Consider the following 21,993-nt stretch of genomic DNA (forward strand, 5'->3'; position numbering starts at 1 on the left):
GAATGCAAGTTGGTGCAGCCACTTTGGAAAACAGTGTGGAGATTCCTCAAAAAATTAAAAATAGAACTTCCCTATGACCCTGCAATTGCACTACTGGGTATCTACCCCAAAGATACAGATGTGTGAAAAGAAGGGCCATCTGTACCCCAATGTTCTTAGCAGCGATGGCCACAACCGCCAAACTGTGGAAAGAACCAAGGTGCCCTTCAGTGGACGAATGGATAAAGAAGATGTGGTCCATATACACTATGGAGTATTATGCAGCCATCAGAAAGGATGAATACCCAACTTTTGTATCAAGATGGACTCGACTGGAGGAGATTAAGCTGAGTGAGATAAGTCAAGCAGAGAGAGTCAAATATCATACAGTTTCACTTACTTGTGGAGCATAAGGAATAACACGGAAGACATTAGGAGAAGGAAAGGAAAAGTGAACTGGGGTAAATTGGAGTGGAGGAGACAAACCATGAGAGACCGTGGACTCTGAGAAACATATGGAGGGTTTTGGAGGGGAGGGGAGTGGGGGTTTGGGTGAGCCTGGTTGTGGATACTAAGGAGGGCACGTATTGCATGGAGCACTGGGTGTGGTGCATAAACTATGAATCTTGAAACACTGAAAAAAATAAACAAAATTATGTTAAAAAAAAAGAAGTAAAATTTCTCAATCTGGTAATGGACATTCATGACAAACCTCATTTACTGACATTGTACTTACTGGTGAAAGATTGAATACTTTCTTTTTACAATCAGGAACAAGATAGAGATGTTTACTTTTACCAGTCGTATTCAACATTTTCCTGGCGATTCTAGGTAATGCAATCAGGGAAGAATAAAAATGTTATTCACATGTGAAAGGAAGGAATAAAGCTATCCTTATTCACAGATGGCCTAATTGTCTATGTTGAAAATCACACAGAATCCTGTTAGTACTAATCAATAGAGTTTAGTAAAGTTGAAGTATAGAACATTAATATAAAAAAATCAGGTGGATTTCTATAAAGTAGCAAGGAGGAATGAGAAATTGAAATAAAAGTTATGATTTAAAAATATGAAAATATGAAATACTTATGATAAATCTAACAAAATATGTTAAAGAAAATTGAAAGCTACAAAATACTGTTGAAAGTGAAGGATACCTGAATACATTAGAGATAGAATTGGTACAGATTGTATATTTTGAATTGAACCATTGGGTAAAAGTTATTTGTAATCCTCAAATCAATACTTTCAGTGCTCTGCCGACTGGCACAAAATTAGATAGAGTTGCCTGATGTGCAGAGTCCGAACAGAGGAGGAACATTGTTTTCTTGTTTTAGCTCTCATGCATTAAGCAAGCGTCTTTTTCTTGCTCTGTTTAGTGCCACATTTTTAGCATTTTTTGTGTTTTTTGGTTTGGTTTTGCCCGTTTAAAATGTCTCCTAAGCATGGTGCTAAGGTGCTGTGTAGTATTCCTAAGCACAAGAACGTTGTGATGTGACTTATGGAGAAAGTACATGTATTTAGATTAGCTTTGTTCATGCAGGAGTTAGAGTGTTGTCAGCTCTGAGTTCAGTGTTAATCAACAATATATACTAAGTAGGGGATCTATAACCAGAAACACATGAAAAGCAGTGTTATATATTGATTGAGAAAAATATGACCAGAGGTTTGTAGGAACTTGTCTTTCCCCTAGCAGCGGTGAGTTGATATTTGATAATTCATTGTTCATGGTGATGTTATAAAACATAATTATCTATGAGATGTTATTTCAATATTGAAAATTAACTGTATAACCTGTGTATGAGTTGGAAAACTGAAATTTGTTAAAATGTTGATTTTTTTGGATTGAAGCAAGGGGAAACCACAGATTGGTGAGAAGTAATGAGAATGTGCATTGGTTTAGTGTTAAAGGGAGTAAAGAAAAAGGGAAGGACAGAGGAGATATTTTATTTTATTTTTTTAAAATATTTTATTCATTTTTTTGACAGAGAGATATCACAAATAGGCAGAAAGGCAGGCGGAGAGAGAGAGAGAGAGAGAGAAGCAGGCTCCCTGCTGAGCAGAGAGCCTGATGCCGGACTTGATCCCAGGACCCTGAGATCATGACCTGGGCCGAAGGCAGAGGCTTAACCCACCGAGCCACCCAAGAGCCCTGAGGAGATATTTTAGAAACAAACTCTGCAACACTGGCAATTGAACACGAGAGATGGGAGAGAAATCACGGTGGTTTCAAGCTGGGGTTACTGCAAGGTGATGCCTTTCAGAGAAATAAGGATGGCAGGAGGGGTGCAAACCCAAGGCTGGTTTAGATAGCTTAAGCTTGACGTCCTAGTAGACCTCAGCTGGTGCGGTTCATCGAGCAGTTAACCTTTCAGTCTGGTAGGCAGGAGAGAGGTTGGGTGTAAATTTTAAAAGGAGTTTCCTAGGTTTCTGGACTGGCTCAGTCAGTAGAACATGCAACTCTTGATCTTGGGGTCATGACTTCGAGCCCTATATTGGGCATAGAGCTTACTTTTAGAAAAAAATTTAAAAAAAAAAAAGGAGTTTGCTAAGCTGCATAACTGAAGTATAGTTCTATCACAAACCTTAAGTTTCTAGACTTTATAAGGAGGCAGGGAGCATAGGTCTGAAGAGCTGTAGGTCAGGGGGAATGTAGGCATGGGGAAAATGAGTGTGGCATGGAGACCTGAAAGATAGGTCATGGCATGAGGGAAATATCCAAGTTAGGAACACACTGCAAAAATTTGTAAATGAAGAGTGAGGTCCTAATTGGGGAGCATCCACAGATCCGAGCTGTTCTACACAATGCATTAACTTTGGTTGCTCGTGGGGAGGGGTTCCTCTGCACTCTCTCTCATTCAAACCTTCTCTCACTGAACAAGATGACCTTCAAAGTCTCTTCTAAACCTGTTGTATTTCTTTATTATAACCTCATTTCTCTCTCACACACATTATTATAACTTCATTTCTCTCACACACACTTCATTTTTCTCACCCAAAAACAATAAGAAAAAAACCGAAAGCACACAAATTTGTCTTGGGAAGATAGATAGATACAGAGAACTCAGAACATATCACCAATTTACAGAATTCTAACTTTACAACCAACTATTCCAGACAAGAAAATTGGCGGAAACTTGGCTACAGTAACTGTAATTCAATTAAAGGTTTTTAAAGATTTTATTTATTTATTTATTTGACAGAGAGAAATCACAAGTAGATGGAGAGGCAGGCAGAGAGAGACAGAGGGAAGCAGGCTCCCCGCTGAACAGAGAGCCTGACGCAGGACTCGATCCCAGCACCCTGAGATCATGACCTGAGCCGAAGGCAGTGGCTTAACCCACTGAGCCACCCAGGCGCCCCTCTCTTACAGGTTTTTAAAAAGGAGTTATCTTTAAAAAATGATCTCTGAGATGCCTGAGATCATGGGTGGCTAGCTCCTTTGGAAGAGCATGAGACTCTTGATCTTGGGTTTTTGAGTTTGGGCCCCATGTTGGGTATAGAACTGATAAAAAATAAAATCTTAAAGAAATAAAAAAAAATGGGGTACCTGGATGGCTCAGTTGTTGAGTGTCTGCCTTCGGCTCAGGTTATGATCCCGGGATCCTGGGATCGAGTCCCACATCGAGCTCCCTGCTTGGCAGGTAGCCTGCTCCTCCCTCTCCCACTCCCCCTACTCGTGTTCCCTCTCTCCATGTGTCTCCTTCTGTCAGATAAATAAAATCTTAAAAAAGAAAAAAAATTAAGGGGCTCAGTTGGTTAAGTGTCTAACTTTAGCTTGGGTCATGTTCTTAGGGTCCTGTGGTGGAGCCTCAGGTAGGGCTCCCCACCCAGTGGGGAGTCTGCTTCTCTCCCTCTGCCCCTCCCCCTGCTCATGCTAGCCATATCTCCGTCTCTCAAATAAAATCTTAAAAAATTAAAAAAAAAATGGGTGCCTGGGTGGTTCAGTTGTTTAAGCATCTGCCTTCAGCTCAGGTCGTGGTCTTAGGGTCCTGGGATAGAGTCTCTCATTGGGTTCCCTGCTAAGCCAGAGCCTGCTTCTCCCTCTCTGCTGCTCCCCCTGCTTGTTGGTGTGCTCTCTCTCTCAAATAAATAAATAAAATCTTAAAAAAATTAAAAACCTAAGAAATACTTTAAAAATGAAAGAAAACGTTTGATTTTTACCAAATTAACCTGTAGATTCGAGGGAATTCTTCTCTAATCCTTGCAGGCATTTTTGCCTAGAATAAAATCCATATGTAAATACAAGAACTTAGAATAGCCAAAACAAGTGGGAAAAAGAACAGTGTTGGGGTACCAACACTACCTAATTTCAAGAAATATTGTAAAGCTACAGTAAAAGTAGAATTGGCATACAAATAGACAAATATATTACTGAAATATAAGAGATAGTCCAGAAGTAAACCCACTTACATATTGATAACTGATTTTGACAAAGCCATGAAAAGCAATACAGTGGAAAAAATAATAGCATTTTTCACAAATACTGCTTGAGCACTGGACATTGATCTACAAAAAATGGAAATGAATCCATATTTTGCATCATGTACAAAAATTAATTCAAAATGGCCCAGAGACCTCAATGTGCAGCCCCAAACTATAAAGCTAGAAGAAAATGGGAATATTTGAGACCTTACCTAGTTAATGATTTCTTAGATACAACACCAAGAGCACAATATGTAAATGGATGAATTGATAAACTAGATCTTACTAAAATTAAAGTCTGCTCTTCAGAAGACACTGGTAAGGGAATAAAAAGAGATGCCACATTCTGGGAGGAAATCTTTGTGAAACATATATCTAATGACATATTTAGAATAAGTAAAGAACTCTTCAGATAAAACAATAAGGAAAGTAACCCAATTGAAAAATGGGTAAGCTATTTTGGTGGATGCTTCATTACAGGATAAATATAGATCGTGTGTAAAATATGAAAACATCACATGTGTACTCAGTAGGGAATGTAAATTAGCTTCACCATGAGATACCATTATGTAGCTATTACAATGGCTAAAGTTAAGAAGACCGACCGTATCAAATGTTGGTAAAGCTACACTATATTTTAGCAGTGTTTAAATCCCAAGGTGGCTTCATTTGTAAAAGTCAGGGATTGTAGACACGACACTTACTGCCTGCTTTGAATCAGGTCCTTGAGCATCTTGTTTTTCAGAACCTTGGTGGCCCTGTAAAGATTGGAAAGAACAATGGCAGAGTCTAAAACTTAAACTGTAAACCATTCCCTACTTTTGGTATGGTTTTGTAAAATATTTTTTTAAATGTAAAGTATATATATATATATGCCTATTCATTGTAAAAAGGTACAACAATGGGGTACTATAAAGTAGAAAGTGTGGATTCTCCAGATACCTGGGTGGCTCAGTAGGTCAGTAAAGCAACTGCCTTTGGCTCAGGTCATGATCCTAAGGTTCTGGGACCAAGTCCTGCATAGGGTTCCTTGCTCAGTGGCGAGCCTGCTTCTTCTTCTGCTTGGTGCTCCCACTGCTTGTGCATGTACTTTCTCTCTCTGACAATAAATAAATAAAAGGCAAGGAAAAAAAAATGAGGAGTCTTTCTGTTCCCTGCCTGTTGCATTTCTTCTGTTATGCATAGGCACTTACTTGATTTAAAAAAAAAAAAAAAAAGATCAGACAGTAAGCTGTCCTGTTTTTCATTTAACACTTTTGTAACATCTTCCATGTCAGTGCACAAGATCTGTACCTCATCTTTTCAGGGTTGCACATCCCACTGTAGTTTATTTAACCAGTTAATTATTGCTGGATAAATATTTAGCTTGTTTGTAGCTCTTGAATTATAGTCTTGCTATGCATATTGTCACTGTGTATATTTTATGTGAGTCTTCCTATAGTATGAATACCTGGATGTAGAGTTGCTCTTTTAAAAATAGAGGCAATTGAAACTTTTCTTTTCTTCTATTTTTTTTTTTTTTAGCTTTACTTATTTATTTTAGAGAGAGTGCATGTGCACAGCATGGAGAAGCAGAGGGAAAGGGAGAGAAGCTCAAGCAGATTCTGCACTGAGTGCAGAGCCCATTGCGGGACTCGATCTCATAACCCTAAGATCACTACCTGAGCTGAAACCAAGAGTTGGAGTCTGAATCAACTGCACCACCCAGGTGCCCTGCAATTGAAGCTTTAATCAGTATTGCCAGTTTGCTCACCAAAAAGTTTGTCCACATTCTATTTGCATTGGTAGAGTTTGCACCCATTTTCCTACATCCTTGCCAATACTTATATGATCATTTTACGGTCTTTATCAGTTTAGTGTGATAAATTACATTTCATTGAAATTCAAATATTTATTTCTTTAGACATTAGTTTTTGAGCAGACGTGTTTACTCAAATTATATTGTGAGTTGATTGTGAGTACATTTGCCCTTTTTTCTACTGGATTTAAAAAAAAATTTTTATCATCTTTGTGTTTTATGGGTGTCAACAATTTTTCTTTATATGTTGCAAGTATTTCTTCAGTTTGTAGACTTTTTTTTTAAAAGATTTTATTTATTTATTTGACAGACAGAGATCACAAGTAGGCAGAGAAGCAGGCAGAGAGAGGAAGGGAAGCAGGCTCCCCACTGAGCAGAGCCCCATGCGGAGCTCCATGCAGAGCTCTATCCTAGGACTCTGAGATCATGACCTGAGCCGAAGGCAGAGGCTTTAACCCACTGAGCCACCCAGGCGCCCCAGTTTGTAGACTTTTTAAAGCATAATTTGTGGTATCTTTTGCTAGTATGGGAGTTCTACATTTTTATGTTATTATTAAATCTGTTAGTAGATCCCATTATAACTTTTAGGTTTCCCTTCTTACCTAGAAAAGTTGTTTGTCTTACAGGATTATGACAGAAATTTAGCCAAATTTTCTTGTGCTTTTATCATATTTTTATATTTTATATTTTTATACTTAGGGAATTTATTTTTATGTTTATATAGGGTAGGAACTTAAATTTTTCCCTAATCGATAGGCAATTAGAACAGTTTGATCTTTGGGTATTGATTTCCTTGGACAACCTTAGGTTATAGTCTAATCTGAAGTTACATGGTTTGTTTTAGTTACAGCTGTGGAGAGGTAGTCTTATTTCTTTCTCCTAGAAGGCAAGAGCCTGTGGAAGGCAAATTCCTTTGCTCCTTTGACTCTGTTTTTTTTTTTTTTTTTTAATTTTTTAACGTGGGTATTAGGATGAGTCACTTCCAATAGCAGGGCCTAGGGGAAGGGAAGCCAGCAAAGAGACTTAGAAACTGTGTCCAAGTCATTTCTGGGACCAGGGATGGAAATAGATTCTTCTATGAAGAGACTTGCCTTGGCAGGTGAGGTAGACTAAGTATTAGCAACAGCTCTGGCTGCAATTTAACTACTTTAAAAATGTTGCTACTGTAAGTTCTGGCTTAGGAAGTTTTTGGTATTTTGGTGGATTCTGGTTCAGTTTTTTCTGCAGTTTCCTTATATGCGTTCTGTTTTCTGCTAACGATCTACTTGTATTTGCTGGAATGTGATGTGTTTTATGTGCTTTCTCCTGCATGTGTGCTGTGGACAAGCTTGGATTGTCTTTGTTCTACCCTTGCAGGCTTACTTAACTAATCACCACCTCTTGAAAACTGCTCTTTTAGTACCTCTTTCACCTAAGAACTCCCTGTAGCAACCTTATCATTAGCATTTGTATTGTATTGTATTTGTTTATGGTATGTGCCTGTTTCTTATGCCATTTTGTGAGCTTTCTTGGGACCGGGATTTTGCCTGTTGATTAAAAATTCTCAGCTACATTATTTTGGTATGGTTTGAAGATTTAAGTCCCAGAGAGTCAGGACATTTTATAAAAATACAAAAGTAGGGTTTGTCTCAAAAAGACTAGAGTGTACTAATTTTTGTTGAATGTGCTGATACTGGGGTTATAAATATCTATTTACTAGTATTACTCATCAAAGTTATGGTGAGTTACATGTAAACAAATTTAATACCAACATAGAATATTCCCTAACACAAATATGAGAAATCTTAAAATGTCTTTTGTAGCACAGCTGGAAATTTTTCAGTGGAACCAAATTTATAAGTCAGTCATAGTCGTAAGTCTGGAAAAAATAACAAATACATGCTTTTTACAGAATATTAAAGAAGTCTATTTGTGTGAATCAAATCAGCTTTTCCTAACATTTTAATTCAGAATATTTTAACTTGGAAGGCTATGTAAAAACGTTTATAAAACTGTATCACTCTTTTCATAATTTGATGGTAGTGTGCTTTAACAAATTATTTATAATCAGAATAATAATGGATTCTTATCATTGTTAACAGGTCTTATGTTATCCCATTCAACTCATAAAATTATCCAGTAATATAAAAGCAACTATTATTTTTGTTTTACTGCTTAGAAAGTGACCTTTAAATACTTTCTCAAACTCATATGGAATCAGTAAGTAGCTGAGATATCCAAAGCAGGTTCCTAACCATCAAACGGCAGTTGCTCTCTCAAAATGGGAAAGTCTTAGATTGTGAAATCCATTATCATTAATTTTATTTACTTCTAAGTAGGCTTCTATCCCAGCCACCAAACTGACTTGAAGCCTATTTCAAAATATCTTGATGAAAACATTCACAGGTCTTTTCAAATTGTATACCTATACAACAGTATATGTATTTCTCCCTTTTTGCATTATTGACTTTTCTAAGAAGTTATATATAAATTAAGCTTGTAGGTCTTAACTTTTATAGGTTAGTTTTATAGTTTTGTAGATGCTTTATTAAAATTTTGGTTTAATTTTTTGAAAAAGATATAAAAAGGTATAAAAAAGAGAGTAGCAAGATCATGCACCTGTGCAGTTGGGCGAGGGAAGAGGGAAAGGAAGAGAGAGAATGTCACATAGATTCCCCAATGAGTGCAGAGCCCCACACAGGGCTAGATCCCATGATCTGAGGATCATGAGCTGAGACAAAATCAAGAGTTTATCACTGAACTGACTGACCCACCCAGGCATCCCAAAAATTTTGGCTTAAATTTTAATTATTGCTCTATCACTGAGCTCTGTCAAGTAGTTAATACTAATAAGATTCCTGATTAAATAGAGATGTAGCTATTTAAAATAAAGTTTTAATCATTCTGTAAAATAAATTACAACTAGGTCTAAATATTTTAAAATCTACCAAATTTAAACCTTTAAATTTTAGTTATAAAGCTTTATTTAAATGAGATTCTGTGTGTATTTGCACACGTTTCACACCAAATCTTAAGCGACACATTAAAAAATGTTTATTAAACATTTTAAACACATTAAAAAATTTTATAGGATTTATGTTATTTTTATGCAGTGAAAAGTCAAAGTTAATGAGATATACGTTTAACACCATGTTATTAGTTGACATTTTACTTTAAAGTATTTAGATCTGGTTTTCTTACCAAGCAAGTATACAGGGCTGTGAACATCATTTTTTAAAAATTTAAACTCAATCAGCCAACATATATATTTTATCATTTTAATATATTAAAAATCTGTACTATGAAAAATTTTCATAGTGACTATAAAATTGTCACATTGTGCTTGATATGCTCCTAATATTTTTTGCATTTTAACAGATGAATATATTGCATTGCTGAGTTATAAAAATTATGCAGTAGTATATGTGCTATTTAAGTGTTATGCAAAATTAGCTGATTTTTACCAGACTTTAATATTTTCTCATTTTTAACAAATTGTCATTTTTCTTTGCTTCTTGATACAGGCATAGGTATCTGTGTCTTCTGTTGTACTTGAGTTATTTAATGCCATGGTATGCAAGGACCCAAACTGATTATAACCCAAGTCACCTAGTATTTTATATGATGACTGACTTATGGTACAATTTATAAAATTTACAGTGAAATAAGTAAGATGCAGATTTCCTCAAACCTCTCTTGACTTACTCTTGTCTTTTTTGTGCTGTTCCAAAAAGTAAAAATTACTAGTTTTTCTGTTTGTTTTACATGCCACTTAGAGTAGTTTAATTGTAGAATCAGTTGTCAACTGTATTGTTCCTACAGGTGGTTGTTTAGGTTCTCCTTTCTTTCACTTGTGCTTTAGTAGGTATTTATGTAGTTTTTTAATCAAATAATTTCTAAATTGTAATGTGATCAAATTATTGTGTTAAATTATTGATCCTGAAAAGAGTATGAAAAAGTTAAGAGAATACTGTTTTGTTCATTAAATTTGCCATAGAAAGTTCATAAAGTTTCTAAATTGAGCTATTTCTATTTATTTAATGTATTTTTCACACACTGTGACTAGTTTAATTGAGCAGAAAGTAAGCCACTTGAGTGTTTTATGCTAAGGTTTTAAAATATTTCTTGGTATGATTTAATAGGAGATGAAAGAAGACTAAAACGTAGTTAATGTGTCTATAAATGAGATGAATGACTAATACAGGATAAAATAATAGAGTATTAGGAAAATATTTTGAAGCTGTAATAATTGTGGTAGAATTTAGAATATTGTACGTTAAAAAATCTTAACCTCAAAACAACTTGTGAGTTAAGTAGGATAGATTTATTATATTCTTAAGGATAAAGCATAGAAGGCTTAGTTAAATTAAGTAAAAATCATTAATACCTTGCAGGTTAGGGAGGGGTTTCTTTTTTTTTTTTTTTAATATTTTATTTATTTGACAGAGAGATATCACAATTAGACAGAGAGGCAGGCAGAGAAAGAGAGAGAGAGAGGAGGAAGCTGGCTCCCTGCCCAGCAGAGAGTCCGATGTGGGGCTCGATCCCAGAACCCTGAGATCATGACCTGAGCTGAAGGCAGAAGCTTAACCCACTGAGCCACCCAGGCGCCCCAGGGAGGGGTTTCTTAAACAAATAGCAAGCACAGACTGTAAAAGAAAATATTGATAAATATTATACATAAAATAATCAATAGAAAAAAAGACAGGAGTTGTTCCCAAAGAGGAAACCCAAATGATCAATAACATGAGAAGGTGATTAGACTCACTAGGAAAATGGGAATGCAAATTAAAGTAATAGCGGGGAAAACAAAAACTAATAGAGGGATACAATTCATCAGACATCAAATTATCAAAAATTAAAATACCTGACCATACTCCATGTCTTCAGGGTTGAAGGGAAGTGGTAATTCTCATACTGCCAGCAGAAGGTAATTTGGTACAGTCATTCTGAGTGCCCTTTGGCAGCATGTTTTTACTCATAAAGGTAAAGAATTGAAACAATTTAGTATATGTGCTGCCGAAGCGAGCACAAGAATTGAAACAATTTAAATGTCTGTCAGTAGGGGAGTGTATTAGAAAACCGATGTGGTATTGTGATGGAAATTATACAGCAGTTAAAAGTAACACAATGGATCTATATAAGTTATAATATCAAAAACATAATGAAGAGTGAAGAAAGTTTGAAAATTATATGTTATATTACTATTAATGTGACTGCAAAACCATATATATTTCAAGATTGTATTTTCATGGATATACATACATGCATGTAAATGTATTATAAAATATTCCAGAGGGATATATTCTAAAATCATTTAGTAGTGGTTTCTGGAAAGGATAAACGGACCTTAACTGGAATATAATACTGTTTTGTTTTGTTTTAATGAGACTTAAACTTGGAAAATATTAATTTCAGTTCTAAGGGGTAAGAACTTGGACATTTGTTAAATTGTCCTTTCTACTTCTTTTAAAATTTTATGAAAAAAAAAAAAACCCAAAAAGGAAAGGAAGTTACTAAAAATAGTAGTTGAAAGAGCTAGTACTTAAGCTTAGACTCCATTCCCAAGTCTAGAGCTTTTTCAATTAATATGCTGCCTCAAAATAAGAAGGAAAAAAAAAAGTAAGATCAAATGATAATAAGGTAGAATATAGTTTTATAGTAATAAGAATCAGGAGAATTATGTGTTTATGCTAAAATTTTTTGAGAGGAAAGGAAAGTTATAAGATAAACTAAAAATCATTATAATCGTATTATTTAAAAATCGGTATGTGTGCTGTTATCAAAAAATGTATAGAGAGCAATTTAGGTACTTAGGGAAAACGTTACCTGAATTTATTGTTTAAATGTGATACATATTTCTGTTGCATGTAATGGAACACTTTAGATGGTTTGAGTTTTTTATATAAAATTCATGAAAATAATTTAATCCAAATTTACAATCTGACGTCGATCTAAAAAAGTCAAAATTAGCTTTTCTTCCATTTTAAAGTCATTCTTCACAAAAACTTTAAAGCCTTTTTATTTACAGCTTCTCTCCAAGATAAAATGGCAAACCCCAAAGAGAAAACTCCAATGTGTCTGGTAAATGAGTTAGCCCGTTTCAATAGAGTCCAACCCCAGTATAAACTTCTGAAAGAAAGAGGGCCTGCTCATTCGAAGGTAAGGTTATGAAGAGAGGTGGTGAGACATGCTTATCAAAGTCTATCAGATTTATCATCTCAGGTTTTAATTGTGCTTCATTGGGGGGTGGAGGGAGGGGCAGCAGATGACCTAAAGGCTTTTAGTTCTATATTAATAATATTTAGAAGTCTGTAACTAAACAGTTTTATTGCTCACTATGGTTTACAAAGCTTTGTCAGATTTGCTGCTTCGCAGAAACCTTAACAGATCAGGAGATGTGGATTTTGATTTTTGTTTTGTAAAGTAACTTACACACAGAGAAGTTAAATGACTTGCTTAATAATAGCTCATATGTGCCTGTGCCAGCACTTGAATATGTGTTCTTTGGCTCCCAAATGCAGTGTTCTTTCCATTAAATTAATAACTTTTAAAGTAAAATGGACACAGAGTAAATATAACAAGTTACCTAGTGAGACATCTTTTCCAGTGTGATACGCAGTTATAAGTTTCATCATTTATAAAAGTTGTATGTAGCAATATTGTTATTTATGCATTCATTTATAATATTGTTCTCTTGAGTGGGAGAGCAATTTATATTTACATATAGCCTCATATATATGTTTGTATATATGTTATAAAGAAGTCTATAATTAATACATTTTTGTTTGAGCTTTATTCATATGTTTTAAAAAGCCTCAGTTGTACACAAATTTCCATGGTACATTTTTAATCTTGTATTTATGATCATTAGTTTTTTATGATGAAACAATTGATCCTCAAGTTGGTTAATCTGTATAAAGCAATGGCTATTGGATTATATAATTGTTTTCTAGTACCTCCTTCAAAGTAAGATATATGAGATTAAACTGAAATCTGTTAATTTTCTTCCCTATTAGAGACTTTTATGAAGGATTTATGGACAACAGTTTAATTTGTCATTATATCATTTATGTAGAGAATAAAGTTGTGGCCTTGGTCTACCTGTTAAGTCATTTATCCTGACTCTCTTTTGTACCCATTAATTCGTACTCATTTCGTATTCATTCCTGTTCTGCCCTTATCACATTGAACTGTTGCATTTCTTAGAACGGTTCATGTTTTTTTCACATCTCTCTGCTTCCCCTATGTTGTAGTGTCTCCCTGCCTTGAAGGTCCTTTTGTTCTTATGCATTTTTGAACACTAAGCTCACACAGCACATCTTCTAAACCTTTGTGAAACTTCTCTGATTCCTCTACTGGGCCTTCAGCAGGACGTGTCTTCCTCAGGTGTAGTCACTGCTGTGCTGTACATGTTGGTCATTATTTTGTACTAGACTGAGCTTTATTAAGGTTATTGTTCTTCTATATTTTATGGCTCTTATAGGAACTGTCTTCCTAGCTCCTCATTTCTAATTCCAGGAATTCTTCCTTGAGGTGATTCCCCAGCTTTCAATTTCATGTTAATAGGCTAACCCATGTCACCTCACAATAATCATTTGTTGACCTTTGGGTGATTCCATCACATTTCTCATGCCTCACTTTTACTCTGACTCATCATGTTTTAATTTTCTATGATTTCACTAAGTAGATGATTGTTCCAACAAGCTGACATTTCAGTCATTGTACTTTTGTTATCTTGCTCCCTCTCCTCTAGCTGCTCATTCCTGTGATATTTTTGACTTTATCATAACCAGTAACTGCAAGACCCTCCATAGTCTTAATCTCAAGCATTCATCTCTGTCTGACACCTCCTAACTTTCTAGTTCATTCCCTCTATTTAATTTTAGTACTTCTTCCATACCACAAATCTATTGATTCTACCACCCTTTTACTACCTCTCACTCCCCTCAGTCCTCATATGGTTCTTACCCAGCTTAAATTCCATATGCTTTGTATGTACACTCAGCAGTCTTCCCCTTGGTTAGCACTTGCTAAGTATCACTTATTTTCTTGGGAGATTAACCAGTTACAGACAATTAACATATTTATGTACGTATATATGTTTGTATGTTATATGTACACATACTTAAAAGTAGTGGTTCTCAACCTTGGTTGTTCATTGAAATCACCAAGGAAGCTTTAAACAACACTTATGCATGAGTCTTACCCTCAGAAATTCTAATTTGATTGGTCTTGGATGAAGCCCAGACACTGGGAATATTTTTAAGCTCTCAGATGACTCAAATGTGCATCCAGAGTTGAGAAACACAAGATAAACGTCTTCAAAGTGGTGTAGAATTATCTTTTCGTACATACTTGTTGGTGGGAAGTAGTGATCTTTCTTCTTTCCTCCACTGAGTCTTACAGAATCTGAACAACTTAATGCAACTTTTAACATGTGACTATTAAATAACAAATTGTAATGCTTTCCTTGCCCCCTTTTGTTTATCTGCTCACTTTCAAGTTGAATGCTGAAGTAATTTGGTATCACTTATATTAGTGTGAGTTATTGTGACATTGCTTTACCTCCTAGGTACCTAAATATAGTTCATTTTTTTTTTCTTACGTGTTGTCATTTTGACTTTTTCAAAATTGTAAAGAAAGCTATTACAATATAAAGTATAAGGAAGAGAACCAGAAAGAAGACAAAATGTATTTTCTTCTGTTCCTCTATTTCCCAATTTTGAGAAGCTTTCGGTATGCATGAGTCAGTGTTAAGAAAGCTCCAGTAGCTGCACACTGAGGTTTACTTTGGAATAGGTTTCACTGAGGGAGGCAGTATCACCCAGTGACCTTGAAGCCAAGTAGTCTTTTTTTTAATTTATTTACTTTTATGCTAGCTAGATTTGTCAAGCTTGATCTTTGTTCTACATTATCCAGCTTATGTGGCCTTGAACAAGTGATTTAGAGTTTCAGTTTTCTCATCTGTAATTTGAGAAATATGGTATCTGTTCTAGTGTAGTATAATGGAATGATGGTTTGTAAATTCTTAGCAACTATGTTGATAGTGGGGGTACTCAGATAATTATGTCAATGCTTGTTAGTAGAATATAGGATTAAAAAAAATCCTTGGCAAAATATCTATTGATATTGATATTTCCTATATCATAGGCACTTTTCCTTAGTCAGATCTTCCTACTTTGGTGTCTTCTCTGATGTCTCTCTTTGATTATTGTGGGTACAAGTCCCTTATTAGATATATGTTTGGAAATTATTTCCTCCTACTCTGTGGCTTATCTTTTCTTTTTTTAAACAGCATCTTTAGAGAGCAGTACTTGTTAATTTTGATGAATTCCAGTTTATCCATTTGTTCCCTGTACTTTTGGTATCATGTCTAAGACATCTTTGCCTTCTATAAGATCATAAGATTTTCTCCTATGTTTTTTTCCTAGATACTTTATTGCTTTAGCTCTTACATTTAGATCTAACTGCCATTTTGTGTTAATTTTTATATGTCATGTGAGATGTAGCAAGGCTTATTTATTTTTTTGCAAATAGATGTCCAGTTGTTGAAGAGATTATCCTTTCTTCACAGCGTTGCTGTGCATCTTTGTCGAAAATTAGCTGTCCATGTATGTGTTCATTTCTGGAGTCTATTCTATTGATTTATTTTCTCATCTTTATGCAGAGGCTGTGCTGTTTGGTTTGCAGTAGCTTTATAATTCTTGAAATCTGGGAGTAGTAGCCTATTAATTTTGTTCTTTTTCAGATTGTTCCTTTGCATTTTTATATGAATTTAAAATCAGCTTGTCTTTTCTATAAAACACCCTGCTGGGATTTTGAATAGAACTGCTGTGACTCTATAGCTCATTTTGGGGCAAATTGACATGGAAAGAAAATTGAGTCTTCCAACACACCAACAAAATATCTCTCATTTATTTAGATATTATTTAATTTCTCTCAACAATATTTGTAGTTTTTGGTAGTCAAGTATTTTACATCTTTAGACTTATCCCTAAGTATATCATTTATTTTTTTTAAGAGTTTATTTATTTATTTTTTAGTTTGTGAGAGAAAGAGAGAGAGCAAAAGCAGGGGGAGTGTCTAGCAGAGGGAGAAGCAGGCTCCCTGCTGAGCAAGAATGTGGGACTTGATCCCAGGACCTTGGGATCATGACCTGAGCAAAAAGCAGATGTTTAGCTGACTGAGCCACCCAGATGTCCCAGTATTTCATATTTTTGATGCTATTGCCTGTGGTCACGTTTTTTAAAATTTAGTTTCTTGTTCTTATTGATTATTGCTCTTGTATAAAAATACAGCAATTTTTGTGTATTGATGCAGTGTTCTGAAATCTTGCTAAACTCATTTATCAGTTCGAGTTGCTTTTTAAAAAATTCCTTTTTAGATTTTTTTGGGGGGTTCTACATGTCATCTTTTTAAAAAGGTTTTATTTATTTACTTGACAGATAGAGATCACAAGTAGGCAGAGAGGCAGGCAGAGAGAGAGAGAGAGAGGAGGAGGAAGCAGGCTCCCTGCTGAGCAGAGAGCCCCATGCGGGGCTCAATCCTAGGACCCTGGGATCATGACCTGAGCCAAAGGCAGAGGCTTTAACCCACTGAGCCACCCAGGTGCCCCCACATGTCATTTTTAAATAAAGATGTTTTGAATAAATTTTTATTTTATTTTTTTATTTTTAAAGATTTTATTTATTTATTTGAGAGAGAAAGAGGCAGAGATAGTGAGAGAGAGCATGAATGGGGAGGAGAGGGAGAAGCAGGCTCACTGACTTGGGGCTCGATCCCAGGACCCTGGGATCATGACCTAGCTGAAGGCAGATATTTAACTGATTGAGTGACCCAGGCCCTCATGAAGACAGTTTTTAATCCTACTTTCCAATCTTAATGTCTTATTTATTTCTCTTGGTAATTGCATTGGTAGAACTTAAGTGCAATGTTGAATAGAAGTGATGACAGCAGACAGCTCTCAATTTTTTCCTGATCTTATGGGCAGTCATTTCAGTTTCCCCCCATTAATTGTCATGTTAGATGTATCTTTTCTGTAGATGCCTTTTATCAGACTGAAGAAATTCCTTTCTACTTAACATTTACTGAGAGTTTTTAACATGAAGAGATGTTGATTTTTGTCATATGGTTCTACATTGATTGAGATGGTAATATATGGTTTTTCTGTTTTTTGATCTCAATATTTTGAATTATGTTGATTGACTCTCAAATGCAGACTCTACCGTTGCATTTCTCGGATAAAACACTTTCTTGTAATGTATTAGCTCATTTCCATATTGATGGATCCCATTTAATGTATTTTTAAATTTTTATTTAAATTCCAGTTGGTTAACATAAAATGTAATATTAGTTTCAGGTGTAACATATAGTGATTCAGGACTTTGTATGGCACCTGGTGCTCATCACAAGTGTAGTCCTTAGTCCCCATCACCTATTCTACCCATCTTCCCACTTACTTTCCCTCTGGTAACCATCAGTTTGTTTTCTATAGTTAAGGTCTGTTTTGGTTTGCCTTCCTCTTTCTTCCCCCCCACCTTTGTTTTGTTTCTTAAATTCCACATGAGTGAAATCATAAAGTATTTGTCTTTTTCTGACTGACTTTGCTTAGGATTATGCTCTGTAGTTCCATCCAGGTCATTACAAATGGCAAGATTTCATTCTTTTTTTTTTTTTTTTTTTAATTTATTTTATTTTATTTTATTTGACAGAGAGAGATCACAGGTAGGTAGAGAGGCTGGCAGAGAGAGAGAGAGGGAAGCAGGCTCCCTGCTGAGCAGAGAGCCCGATGCGGGACTCGATCCCAGGACTCTGAGATCATGACCTGAGCCGAAGGCAGCGGCTTAACCCACTGAGCCACCCAGGCGCCCCTTCATTCTTTTTTTTAATGGCTGAATACTATTCCATTTGTGTGTGTGTGTGTGTGTGTGTGTGTGTGTGCGCACACACACACACACACACAAGCCCGCACAAGCGCACACACACACACACACACACACACACACATCTATCTCCCACATCTTCATTATCCATTATCAGTCAGTGAACATTTGGCTTCTTTCCATAATTTGGCTTTTGTAGATAATGCTGCTATAAACACGGGGGTGTATGTATCCCTTTGAATTAGTATTTTTGTATCCTTTGGGTAAATACCTAGTTGTGCAGTTGCCAGATTATAGGGTACTTCTATATTTAACTTTTTGAGGAACCAACATACAGTTTTCCAGAGTGGCTGCACCAGTTTGCATTCCCACCAACAGTGTAAGAGCAATCCTCTTTCTCTGCATCCTCTCCAACAGCTGTTATTTTCTGTGTTGTTCATTTTAGCCATTCTGACTGCTATGAGGTAGGTGATATCTCGTTGTGGTTTTGACTTGTATTTCCCTGATGATTAGTGACATTGAGCATCTTTTTAGGTATCTGTTGGCCACCTGTATGTCTTCCTTGAAAAAATGTTTATTCATGTTTTTTTTTTTGCCCATTTTTAATGGATTATTTGTTTTTTGGGTATTGAGTTTTATATATTTATATATTTTGGATCTCTCTGTATCTATTTATGTATTTTGGATACTGATCCTTAATTAGATATGTCATTTGCAGGTATCTTCTCCCATTCCATAGGTTGACTTTTATTTTCGTTGATTCTTTCTTTTGCTCTGCGGAAGCTTTTTATTTTGATGAAGTCTCAGTAGTTTATTTTTGCTCTTGTTTCCCTTGCCTTAGGAGATAATCTCTATAGTAGAGAGTTGCAATGGTTGATGTCAAGGAAGTTACTGCCTTGTTCTGCTTTTGGATTTTAATGGTTTCATGCCTCACAGTTAGATCCTTCATCCATTTTGAATTTATTTTTGTGTGTAGCATAAGAAAGTGGTCCAGTTTCATTCTTTTGCATGTTGCTGACCAGTTTCCCAACACCATTTGTTGAAGAGATGGACTTTTTCCCATTGGATATTCTTTCCTGCTTTGTTGAAGATTAATTGACCTTATAAGTTGTGGTTCCATTTCTGGGTTTTCTGTTCTGTTCTGCTGATCTACGTGTCTGTTTTTATGCAGTACCATACTGTCTTGATCAATACAGCTTTGTAATACAACTGGCAGTCTGGAATTGTGATGCCTCCAGCTTTGCATTTCTTTTTCAAGATGGCTTTGGCTTTTTGGGGTTCACACAAATTTTGGGATTGTTTGTTCTCACTCTGTGAAAAAACGCTTGTGGTATTTTGATAGGGATTGCAATAGATGTGTAGATTGCTTGGGGTAGTATAAACATTTTAATAGTATTTGTTCTTCCAGTCCATGAACAAGGAATGTTTTTCCATTTCTTTGTGTCCTCTTCAATTTCATCAGTGTTTTACAGTTTTCAGTGTTGTATAGATCTTCTACCTCTTTGGTTAGTTTTATTCCTAGGTATCTTATGGTTTTTGGTGCAATTGTAAATGTGATTGTTTCCTTAATTTCTTTTTCAGCTTCTTTGGTGTATAGAAATGCAGCAGATTTCTGTACATTGATTTTGTATCATGTGATTTTACTGAATTTGTGTATCAGTTTTAGCAATTTTGTGGTGAAGTCTTTTGGGGTTTCTACTTAGAGTGTCTTATCATCTGCAAATAGTAGAAGTTTGACTCCTTACTTTCTGATTTTCATACCTTTTATTTCTTTTTGTTGTCTGATTGCTGTGGCTAGGACTTTCAGTACTACATTAAATAATAGTGGTGAGAGTGGATATTCCCATCTTCTTCCTGACCATAGAGGAAATACTCATAGTTTTCCCCCCTTGAGGATGATATTAGGTGTGGGTTTTTTAAATATGGCCTTTTTAATGATGTTGAGGTATGTTCCCTCAAAACCTGCTTTGTTGAGTGTTTTTATCATGAATGGATGTTGTACTTTATCAAATGCTTTTTCTGCTTCTATTGAAAGGATTACATGGTTCTTATCTTTTCTTTTATTGATATGGTATATCACATTGATTAATTTGTAAATACTGAACCACCCTGCAAACAGAAATATATCCCACTTGAACATTGTGAATGATTTTTTTTTAATATACTGTTGGATTTAATTTGCTAGTATTTTATTGAGAATTTTTGCATCTGTGTTCATCAGTGATATTGGCCTGTAGTTCTCTTTTTTAGTGGAGTCTTGTTTTGGTATCAGTGTAATGCTGGCCTTATACAATGAATTTGGAAGTTTTCCTCCCATTCTATTTTTTGGTATTAACTTTTCTTTAAAATGTTTGGTAGAGGGGTGCCTGGGTGGCTCAATCATTAAGTATCTGCCTTTGGCTAAGGTCATGATCCCAGGGTCCTGGGATCAAAGCCCACATTGGGCTCCCTGCTCAGCGGGAAGCCTGCTTCTCCCTCTGCCACTCCTCCTGCTTGTATTCCCTCTCTCTGCTTTCTCTCTCTCTCTCTCTCTCTCTGTGTCAAATAAAGAAATAAAATCTTCAAAAAAAAATTTGGTAGAATTTATCTGTGAAACCATCTGGCCCTGGACTTTCATTTTTATTTATGTATTTATTTACTAATTATTTTTATTAACATATAATGTATTATTTGCCCCAGGGATACCGGTCTGTGAATTGTCAGGCTTACCCACTTCACAGCACTCACCGTTTCACATACCCTCCCCAATGTCCATAACCCAAACACCCTCTCTATACCTCCCCGCCCCCCTGTCCCCCCAGCCCCCGGGCAACCCTCAGTTTGTTTTGTGAGATTAAGAGTCTTATGGTTTGTCTTCCTCCCGATCCCATCTTGTTTCATTTTTTCCTTTCCTACCCTCCAAACCCCCAACTCTGCCTCGCAAATTAGACTTTCATTTTTTGGGAAATTTTTGATTACTGATTTAATTTCTTTGGTTGTTATTGGTCTGTTCAAAATTTCTATTTCTTGGGGCACCTGGGTGGCTCAGTGGGTTAAAGCCTCTGCCTTCAGCTCAGGTCATAATCTCAGGATCCTGGGATCGAGCCCCGCATGGGACTCTCTGCTCAGCAGGGAGCCTGCTTCCTCCTCTCTCTCTGCCTGCCTCTCTGCCTACTTGTGATCTCTGTCTGTCAAATAAATAAATAAAATCTTTAAAAAAAAAAATTTCTATTTCTTCCTCTTTGTTTTGGTAGCTTATATATTTATATTTATCCATTTCTTCCAGGTTGTCCAATTTGTTGGTATATAGTTTTTCATAATACTAATTGTTTGTATTTCTGTGGTGTTGTTCATGATTTCTTTTCTCTCATTTGTGATTTTATTTATTTGGGTATTTTTTTCTTTTCATTGAGTCTGGCTCAGGATTTATCAATTTTATTAATTTTTTCAAAGAACCAGCTCCTGGTTTCATCTGTTCTGTTCTTTCAGTTTCTTCATTCTTTACTTTTGCTCTAAACTTTATTATTTCCCTTTTTCTGCTGGCTTTGGGCTTCATTGTTGTCCTTTTTCTAGCTTCTTTAGGTGTAAAGTTAGGTTGTGTATTTGAGATTTTTCTTGCTTCTTGAGGTAGGCCTGTATTGCTATATATCTCCCTCCTAGGACTCCCTTTTTTTTTTTTGAGGGAGAGAGAGAGATCACAAGTAGGCAGAGAGGCAGGCAGAGAGAGGTGGGGGTCAGGGAAGCAGGCTCCCTGCTGAGCAGAGAGCCCGATGTGGGGCTCGATCCCAGGACCTTGAGATCATGACCTGAGCCGAAGGCAGAGGTTTTAACCCACTGAGCCACCCAGGTGCCCCTCCTAGGACTCCTTTTGCTGCATCCCAGATGTTTTGGTTCATTGTGTTTTCATTTTCATTCGTTTTCTATGTATTTTTTAATTTCTTCTTTGAT

At 35.8% G+C, this 21,993-nt stretch overlaps 1 protein-coding gene across 9 annotated transcripts in view; it reads left to right on the forward strand.

The window, feature by feature from the left end:
- STAU2 (staufen double-stranded RNA binding protein 2) overlaps positions 1-21,993 on the forward strand; it is a 317,921-nt gene that overhangs the window by 27,594 nt on the left and 268,334 nt on the right. For 4 of the 9 annotated variants that reach the window (XM_004762346.3, XM_004762352.3, XM_045063193.1 and 1 more), the window contains exon 3: positions 12,213-12,343. The exons of 4 other annotated variants lie outside the window; for them this stretch is intronic. In XM_004762346.3, the coding sequence (XP_004762403.1) occupies positions 12,230-12,343 (114 nt within the window). In that variant the 5' untranslated portion in view covers positions 12,213-12,229. Of the gene's footprint in view, positions 1-12,197; positions 12,344-21,993 lie in introns of those variants that run through there. One more of the 9 variants, XM_045063192.1, reaches the window with a different exon arrangement.

The sequence above is a fragment of the Mustela putorius genome, unplaced genomic scaffold (genome assembly GCF_011764305.1).
Source record: "Mustela putorius furo isolate JIRA1106 unplaced genomic scaffold, ASM1176430v1.1 tig00003846_pilon_pilon_pilon, whole genome shotgun sequence".
In the NCBI taxonomy this organism is placed as follows: Eukaryota; Metazoa; Chordata; class Mammalia; order Carnivora; family Mustelidae; genus Mustela; species Mustela putorius.